Genomic DNA, 9,836 nt, shown 5'->3' with positions numbered 1-9,836 from the left:
AGGGGCTCGCGGTTCCCGGTTTGGCCACCCCTGTATTAGAGGCTCGCCTCGTGAGGAGGCGAGTAGCTACTTTAATCGAGTAGCGACCAGTGGCATCATTACCAGAGTAAAAAGGTTGTTGAAAAATTTGAATTCCTTGAAAAAGAGGCAATTAATAATGCCGTGAGATCTACAATCGTTCTGCTGTGAAAAGACTCTGCTTTAACAAAATACCACGATGTAAACCGCCGTTTTGCATATTGCCTTATGGTCAGTCAGCTAATTTTTGCACTCCTTATGGCCAATCAGTTGAATTTTGTGTACCTAATCAGTTTTTTAGGTATACCCATTAATAATGCCGTGAGATCTACAATAGTTCTGTTGTGAAAAGACTCTGCTTTAACAAAATACCTAATTCATGATTTTATTTTGCCCCTGTTTTATTTTCAGAGATGCAATCCTCACGAGTCTCATCAACTCATGCACTAGTTTCATAGCGGGGTTCGTTATATTCTCTGTGCTAGGTTATATGGCACATATCTCAGGTGTACCTATCAATGAGGTTGCTGTAGAAGGTAAGTGGTTCGTTATATGGTTATATGGTAAAAAATGGTCTGTGCTAGGTTATATGGCACATATCTCAGGTGTACCTATCAATGAGGTTGCTGTAGAAGGTAAGTAAGTGGTTTGTTATATTCTCTGTGCTAAAATTGTATTCAAAGGTCAAACAAAAAACACCAATAAAGATGAGAGTCCAGGGGTGAAACTGGACATTCATCTTTTTTGCTGTTAAACCTATCAAATCACTTACCTACCTAATTGTTTTGTTAGTTCACAAATTATTAAACAATAAATCACTAATAATATTAGCACACATATTAAATAACAAACCGCCCACAGAACTGACTTTCGGCACGCACTAATTACAACTGAACCAGAACCGACAAGCTAAAACAACAGAGAAAGCTGAAATCACGTGGAAACTGGGATCTTGGACTCTCATCTTTCTTGCTGTGACTCTGCGACATTCATCATTCTTTCCGTGTGTATGATATTTTCAAATCGTTCTAGCTCTGTACCCTCATCGTTTTTCGCATTTCTGACTTCAAAAATCGATAGTTTTTGGGGGGGGTAGTACTATAAAACGTACCTAACTCTTTTTTTTTTTTATTGAAAATTGGACTCCCATTTTTTTCCCCGTGGGGTCTTCATGAACGCCGTGAAACTCAACTGAGTATGCAATGTGCCTTGAAATAAAAATTAGTGGATATGCCTCAACTACAACTTTTATTATTATGTTAAGGCGGTCTCTTCCTGACCCTTGTGTGCCGCGTCCATTTTAGTTTAGAACTATTGCATTGCCTTCACATGGTTAATGGCTCTCCTCCATTTCAAAAACACCGCTGATCCTCTTGCGAAGCTCAGGAGTGGTTTGATTGGGTTCGAGTGTATGCACAATACCTTGCCCGGCACAATCCTTTGTTAACGCCTACTTAAAAAAGAGGGAAAGAAAGGCCCAACCCATCCTTTAGGGCTGTTTGCCCCTACACCTAAGCCTTAAGGTGGTCTTGTTTATAAAGGGCGTACTTACTCGGAGTTTCGGCTGGGCATATCTGTTTTCCGTTTAGCCAGATGGTCTTCACCTTGGGACTGCCTCCATTCGGTTCAAATCGGACCATTATCCGAGTTGTCATAGGTCGACTGGGATCCAGAACTTGCTCCAGGTTGAGGATGGTGAACTCCTTGTTATTCGAAGTGGTCACTTCTCCTAGCCATGACTGAAAATCAATGGAACAGTTGTGCTGACTTAGGTGAGGTTTTAAAGTCAAAGAGCTGCCAGCCTAGTTAGCTTAGTTGGTAGTGCGTCTGCCTTGTAAGCGCTAGGCCGCGGGTTCGATTCCCGCCCGGGGCGGATTTTATCCTGATGGGATAATGTTCGTTCTCGGAACAGCTGGCTTTCTCCTATCCTGTCTTCCTTCTCTCTTCAATTTCGGGAGGATAAGACGTTACCATAGCAGTTACAAACCCCACCCCTAGAGTCCACCGTACAAAACATCTAGGGTCCAAGGTACAACATCCTTAGGGTTCAAGGTACAACATCCTTAGGGTTCAAGGTACAACATCCTTAGGGTTCAAGGTACAACATCCTTAGGGTTCAAGGTACAACATCCTTAGGGTTCAAGGTACAACATCCTTAGGGTTCAAGGTACAACATCCTTAGGGTTCAAGGTACAACATCCTTAGGGTTCAAGGTACAACATCCTTAGGGTTCAAGGTACAACATCCTTAGGGTTCAAGGTACAACATCCTTAGGGTTCAAGGTACAACGCCCTGGGGGCCAAGGTACGACGGATAAAAAAGGTGTAAAAAAAATGTTGGCCAATTTAGTAGAAATTTTGGGAGGTATTAGTTTTCAATGAGTAGATGAAAAAAGCTATAAGGCGTGTAGTCCTATCTCCAACCCTTCAACCCCAAATTTGCCCTCAAAATTTGAAGATTTTTTCCATTTAAAATACATTGCGACCAAGGTACAAAGGGTATGGGTCCAAGGTACATAGGGTAGTTGTACCTTGAACCCCAAAAAGGTGGTGTCGGAAAATTGGGTATATCTCTTAATTAAAAATTAGTAAAACAATCATTGCTAATTGTATAGATAGCCAAGAAAATTTCCTTTCTAAATCAATTAAAATTATGCCAATAACATTAATAGAAAAAATTAAAAAAAATCAAAAAGTGATTTTGGGGGCCAAGGTACAACCAGGCACCCTACTATCTCTTCTCGTGGGTGTCCTAGGGTGAACTAAAACTTACTACAGTGAAGAAATCTTACCTATGACCTCATGTACCTATTTCAGGTCCGGGCTTGGTGTTTATCGTCTACCCGGCAGCTATAGCGACCATGCCTGGTTCCATCTTCTGGTCTCTGATCTTCTTCATGATGCTCCTAACGCTAGGTCTGGATAGCTCGGTAAGTTGCTAATCCGGCCCTGATTTTTTTTTTTAATATGCAATAATAAAAATCAATTTTTTTTAGAATAGAATATAGGTACCTTGTTTATCCTGCTGGGATAGGACTGAAAAGTCCATAACATGTTTCAAACACACGAGTAGGTAACTACGACCTTTTGTAATAAATAAATTGATTAAAATATAATTAAAATGGTTAGTTACACTTATCTAAATAGGTTTTTTTTACCCTACCTATTATGTTTAGTGATTTATTATAATTATAGGTACCTCTACATATTTTATCGGACAGTTTCCAGTTTGGCGAATTAGTGGCTTTAATTAACTTTTTCTATTACCAGTATCACCGAGAAAAAAAAACTAGGGTACTGATACGTTCCTACAGGAACGCCTTGCTTACTTATATGGGAATCCTCAGGTACCGGCAGCTTAATCGGGTAACTGGGTTCCGGCACCCTGATATTGAACTCTATATCGGGAAGCTCGACACTATAATATAGCATTCCAACAGCCAAATCAGGGGACGTAACCCAATAATAGAGTTCTTCCACCCTAAACTTGTGGCACCCTGTCACCATTTTTTTTTTTCTCAGTAGGAAGTAGAGAGAGATTTGAAACTTACCGAAAAAGTTCTCTGTTTTACCACAAGGAATTTATTAATGACTAGGTGTTGTGTCTCAGGAGATAGAGCGATCAGTATGTGAAATGTGAATGAGTGAATGGATCTTGTTTTTATAATATAAGATTGATTTTTGATTTCCCTTCCAGTTTGGCGGTTCAGAAGCGATCATCACCGCTCTCAGCGACGAGTTTCCCCTTATCGGGAACAACCGTGAAATTTTCATCGCCTGTCTATTCAGTCTTTATTTCGTGGTGGGCCTCGCGTCGTGTGCTCAGGGCGGATTCTACTTCTTCCATCTATTGGACAAGTATGCCGCTGGTTATTCCATACTCATAGCGGTGCTGTTCGAGAGCATCGCTGTGTCTTGGATATACGGTAAGAGATGTTTCATTTTTAGTCCGTCCTTCCATTATTATTACAATAGTAATAAAAAGGTATAAGGGACGAACTATTGTATTCGTTTCGGTGTCGTCTGTCTGTCTGTGCCCATAGAAGGACTTATCCAAACCTGGTCGACCTATATATCAAATTAAAGGTCTTTCTACCAGGAACACGAAAGTGGTGGTGCAAATTTTGTCCAGAGAACCAAAAAGCCAAAAAAAAAAAAAACAAAAAAAAACTGGTTTTTGTTTTGTTTTGTCGTCCAAGTTACTGGAAACTGGAAAGGATTGTGTCTCTTATCGCAAATCTGACGAGAGACTTACTACGGGATGGGTAAACGATATTGATGACAGAGGTCTACTATAATGTACATACCTATGTAGTAGTTGTTTAATTGCTATGACATAAACAAGGTGCTAAATTTGTGTCTCTTCTAATCAATCTGATGGTGGACATATGGACATGCTACGACACAGGCCACATGAGTCGAATATGTAGCAGTTGTTTCATTGCTACGAAATAAAAGCGGTGCGGTGGTGACTTTGTGTCTTTTCTCACTAATCGGATGCGAAACATACTACGGGATGGTCAATTGGACATGCATGGTTAGTATGCCCGATATTTCTCATGGTTAGTATGCCCGATATTTCTCATGGTTAGTATGCCCGATATTTCTCATGGTTAGTATGCGCGATATTTCTCATGGCTAGTATGCCCGATATTTCTCATGGTTAGTATGCCCGATATTTCTCATGGTTAGTATGCCCGATATTTCTCATGGTCAGTATAAGTAGTAGCCTTGAGCTTTTCTTGCTAAAGTTTTAGACGAGGAGGATTCAGCTTTAGGTTTATTGAGGTTGTGAAATAACTGTTAGATATAATAAAACAAGAATTATAATATGTGCTATATTAGACAGAAAGGATAGAACGATGAAAAATCCAGAGACTTAGGTCTGTCAGACCGTCTGGGAAACGTAGGTCTCAAGCTTTTTCCTCCCTGTTTAAAGTCCCCCAGCCAGACTAAGCTGATCTACTATTTGTTTAAAGTCCCCCCGCCAGATTAAGCTGGTCTTCTCCCTGTTTAAAGTCCCCCAGCCAGACTAAGCTGGTCTACTCCCTGTTTAAAGTCTCCCAGCCAGATTAAGCTGGTCTACTCCCTATACTCCCCCCAGCCAGACTTCTACAATACCTACTAATCTTTATAATATCAACGTACATTTCGAAATTAACCCATTTGATGTCTGATTTCTCCGACATTTCAGTTCATCATCGTCTACGGGTTAACCACTTACGAACCCCTGTCCTACGAGAGCTACGTGTACCCTCAATGGGCTAATGTCCTGGGCGTGGCAATAGCTAGCTCGAGTGTTATCATGATACCAGGCATGGCTGTCTATCAAATGATTATCACACCAGGGACCTTCATGCAGGTAAAAAAAATCCCTATTTTATCCTCCCATTTCTTATTTTTCTAGAGCAGTACTTCTCAAACTGTGTGTGGCGGCACCCTGGTGTGCCGCGAGGCCTCCCTAGGTGTGTCGCGAGATTGGGAAAGATAGTCTTGAAAAGTGTGCCGCGGTTGCAACAATTTTGAGAAGCACTGTTCTAGAGGTTTGATAAAGGGAACTGTAACAACTAACATCGGATCGGAGGTTCCCCGAAATCGAGAACAGGATCAGGAGAAAGCTAGCCGTTCCAGTTTGGTATAAAGTTTGCCCCGGGCGGAAATCAAACCCGCGACCTAGCGCTTACAAAGCAGGCGCGTTACCTACCTTCCAACTTCCAAAGCTTGCGTAAAGAGTTTTCCTTGAAATAAGGAATAGAATATGTTTTATTTTTAGCAATTGCCATTGTTTAAATGATCTGTCTATGCAACTAGGCTGGCTCATATCGGACTTGGTCATAAATACCATTTTATTTTGAACGAGTTTAGAACGTGCTTGCCTCTGAGTATGTTCTGTTCCAAGAACATTCTCAGAGCGATCTGAAGAATTATTTGGTCATTAATACTGGTGTCAGTCTTAATTTTTGAAATCTTAGCCTTGACTTTTTTTGATCAATGGAAACACATCGTTCTCTTCCAGCGGCTCAACACGCTCCTCACGCCGTGGCGAGATCACCAGACCGTACTAGCCAGATCTCTCTCGCTCAACGGCGGCATCACGTCGGATCCCGCCCAGATTCGTCTGACCAGCCCCGAGGCTTCGGACGAGGTGTGAGCGGGGAGCTCCGCTTCCCGTGAGCCTGCGGGCTTCAAGCGGGTCACTTGGTTCCGACGCGCGGACGAGAAGGAACCTAAGCGGGTCACTTGGTTTCGTCACACGGAGGAGAGCTCTGTCCCGCCGACAATGATGAGCTCTTTTCCCTCTCCCTCTGTAAATAACGTTCAAGTGATGAGTTCTTTGACGGACGGAGAGCGCTGCAAGCGGGCTATATTCCTTCAACGCGCATGCGTCAGTTATATCCCGACAGTGATGAGTTCTTTTCCCTCTGTGAAAAACGTTCAAGTGATGAGTTCTTTGACCGTCGGAGGGCGTTATAAACGGGATATATCCCTTCAACGCGCATGCGTGGATTGTGTCCTGACAGCTGTGAGTTTCCTAACTGCCGATAGAGAGCGCTCTAAACGTTCCAATAGGGAGCGCTGTAAGCGTTTCACTAGAGAGTTGTTTGAGAATTCCTCGAGAGAGCGCGCTAGTCGGGCCACATTTCTCGCATGCGTGAGTTCTAATCTGACTGCCATATTTTGTTTTCCACCTGACGCACGGTGTGTGATGAGCGAAAGTTCTGTTCAGATGAGTGTGGTCTTAAAAAAACCTCTTTTTTCGTGCGTTTTTTATTTTGAAAATTTGGACCGATTGCAATACTTTCTCATTACCTTGTATAGGTTCCCTATACGTAAGGGTAATAGAAAGTAAAAAACTATCGATGGCGCCGACTATCGATAGTTCTCCTCCTCTAAATCTGACTGGTTGATTTCAAAAAGTTCCCAAAAAATTAGCCAATCAGATTGCTTGATCCGAGAGTTAAACTTAAATGGAGTTTAAATTCACTTTGTGGCCCCCGACCTGAGTTAGATAAATGCGACAAGCGTCTTTTAAAATTCTTTTAAGAACGCGTTAGTTGGAAAAAAAAAACGCGTGAAAAATGCATTCTCCAAAAACTACCGTTTTAATGCGTTTTCAGTCATCTGTGTTGAGAACGTATCTTAACCTTCGCTTTATGTTTAAGTTCTAGAATAAACAAATACGCTCATCAAAATATTGTGAAGTAATATGAAAATAATGGTTGCCAGGTTCTCGGCAGAGCTGCTTTTTGTTGTAAGACGTTGTACAACGTTGCACATCAGTGTTTCTGGGATTCGATCTTATTTAAAAAAAAAAAAAACTATCGAAAACTATCGATAGTTTTTAAAAACTATCGATGGCGCCTACTATCGATAGTTCTCCTCCTCTAAATCTGACTGGTTGATTTCAAAAAGTTCCCAAAAAATTAACCAATCATATTGCTTAATCCGAGAGTCAAACTTAAATGGAGTTTAAATTCACTTTGTGTCTCCCGAGCCGAGTTAGGAGTTAGATTATTTAATATTTAAGCAATTCTGTGTTCACCATTGAACTAGTTCGAATTTAAACTCATTTCTAGCTTACTAGTGTATAGGGAACTCTTTGTTGGTTATTTTTTAAGGAATAGTATCTAGGTATTTTTTTTTTATTTTATTTATTTTACATTATAGAAGAAAAAGAAAAATTCCGTTGGTCCTCATTTTTCCTGCTCTATTACTTTGAAACATCACCCAAGTAAGCGCAACTGATCTATTAAACAAGTAATTATGTCAAGTACCTTATATCGTTCGGTGAAGGTGGCGTAGTTGTTCTTGAGAAATTCCCAGGCAAGTTCCCGTCCGGTCTTGGTTTGGGCGGCGGAAATGATCACAAACACAGAGTCCTGCGCGCGCACCAAATCTGACATGGAGAAATCCAACACCTTCCGCAGTAGTTCTGGGTCTTTGAGGGCGCTAAATGAGCGAGAGATGCGGTCTTTCTCTTCTTGCATGTCGGAATTTTGGTATAGCTAGGGGAAAAGGGAAAATGTGATTAACAAGCTGGGTCCGTCCCTCCGGGAATTTTTTAGCCCGTAGTTTATTCAATCGTGGTTAAAGAATACCTATGTACCTACCTAATTTGTTTACTATTCAGTTTATTATTATTATTATTATTGATTTGATTTTTGATTTTACTTTCATGTAATGATTTAAAATCAAGACTAGAGCCCGTTCTCCGTTTATTCCTTTTAATGTTTCCTAATAACTACCAATATAGTGTTGTCACATCCACATTTATTGGCCTTCCTCGGCGTAGCTTAACATAGGTAACGCTAAAACCGGTCTTAAATGATCGACTGAAGTGTTATCAATTTATTGGCTTTGCTCGGCGTAGCTTAACATAGGTGACGCTAAAACCGGTCTTAAATGATCGACTGAAGTGTTATCTGAACCAAAGTTTTCTCGCTTTGAGTTCATAGGTCGTCGCGACAAATTTCAAGATCAGAGCTCATTTGTGTGAGAAAATGTAAAACTTTCTCGCTTTGAGTTCATAGGTCGTCGCGACAAATTTCAAGATCAGAGCTCATTTGTGTGAGAAAATGTGACAAAAATCCCCCAACTCCCTGTTCAAAGTCCCCCAGCCAGACTAAGCTGGTCTACCCCCTATTTAAAGTCTCCCAGCCAGATTAAGTTGGTATACTCCCTGTTCAAAGTCCCCCAGCCAGACTGAGCTGGTATACTCCCAGTTCAAGTTCCCTAGCCAGACTAAGATGGTCTACTCCCTATTTAAAGTCTCCCAGCCAGACTAAGATGGTCTACTCCCTATTTAAAGTCTCCCAGCCAGACTAAGCTGGTCTACTCCCTATTTAAAGTCTCCCAGCCATATTAAGCTGGTCTACTCCCTGTTCAAATTTCCCTAGCCAGACTAAGCTGGTCTACTCCCAGTTCAAAGTTCCCTAGCCAGACTAAGCTGGTATACTCCCTGTTTAAAATCCCTAAAGGACAACGCCGGCATCAAAGTAAGCGTGAAGAAACACACCAGGTGAGTGGTATTCCTCCCCCTCTTCACCTTGCTATCCCCTACACAATAAAATACAAAAAATAAGTAAAACTAAAAGCCAAGTGTTTTTCATTCCCATGTTTCAATAATCTTTGTACACTGGTAATGTTGCCACTCGATTCCCAGGCACAGAGGCGAAAAAAACTTCGACCCCACCGGGAATCGAACCCGGACCTCCGGCATGCAAGCCTAGTGTGATACCCACTAGACCACGGACAAACTACAAGAGAGTGACTATTACTCACCTCTATTGGGTGACTACTCTTAAGGGCGTCCAGCTCCAGGGCTCGCACCAAGTTATCCGTAACAAACTGAGTCCATATATCATACTCTGGGAATAGATGGTGTACACATAGGAATTCTACGAAACTGGCGTAGCCCTCGTTCAGCCTGGAATAGACAGACACAATAGATCAGTTGCGCTTACTTGGGTGGGGTGACTACTCTTAAGGGCGTCCAGCTCCAGGGCTCGCACCAAGTTATCCGTAACAAACTGAGTCCATATATCATACTCTGGGAATAGGTGGTGTACACACAGGAATTCTACGAAACTGGCGTAGCCCTCGTTCAGCCTGGAATAGACAGAAACAATAGATCAGTTGCGCTTACTTGGGTGATGTTTCAAAGTCATAGAGCAGGAAAAATGAGGACCAACGAGCTAAAAACACAAATGGGCTCAGAACTGGCAGAGTTTTCCATTTTACACCTTCTTTTGTGTATATACCCTTGCAATATTGTAATCTATAATTATTGATGCAAATAAACAAATTACAATTACAATT

At 41.6% G+C, this 9,836-nt stretch overlaps 1 protein-coding gene and 1 long non-coding RNA gene across 2 annotated transcripts in view; both read right to left on the bottom strand.

Annotated features, from left to right (window-relative positions):
• Nucleotides 1-9,836, bottom strand: part of LOC113470132 (puromycin-sensitive aminopeptidase-like) — a 41,505-nt gene that overhangs the window by 2,320 nt on the left and 29,349 nt on the right. Inside the window, exons 14-16 of the mRNA XM_026828346.1 lie at nucleotides 9,482-9,626; nucleotides 9,300-9,434; nucleotides 7,793-8,023 (exon numbers count right to left, since the gene is read on the bottom strand). Of these exons, the coding sequence (XP_026684147.1) occupies nucleotides 7,793-8,023; nucleotides 9,300-9,434; nucleotides 9,482-9,626 (511 nt within the window). The remainder of the gene's footprint in view (nucleotides 1-7,792; nucleotides 8,024-9,299; nucleotides 9,435-9,481; nucleotides 9,627-9,836) is intronic.
• The window catches only part of LOC113470134, a 1,582-nt gene continuing 1,282 nt past the window's right edge, over nucleotides 9,537-9,836 (bottom strand). The window contains exon 2 of the long non-coding RNA XR_003393304.1: nucleotides 9,537-9,626. This is a non-coding gene — a long non-coding RNA (uncharacterized LOC113470134). The remainder of the gene's footprint in view (nucleotides 9,627-9,836) is intronic.

Source organism: Diaphorina citri, unplaced genomic scaffold (genome assembly GCF_000475195.1).
Source record: "Diaphorina citri unplaced genomic scaffold, Diaci psyllid genome assembly version 1.1 scaffold1410, whole genome shotgun sequence".
Lineage (NCBI taxonomy): Eukaryota > Metazoa > Arthropoda > Insecta > Hemiptera > Psyllidae > Diaphorina > Diaphorina citri.
This window is presented reverse-complemented; position numbering and strand designations above follow the sequence as displayed.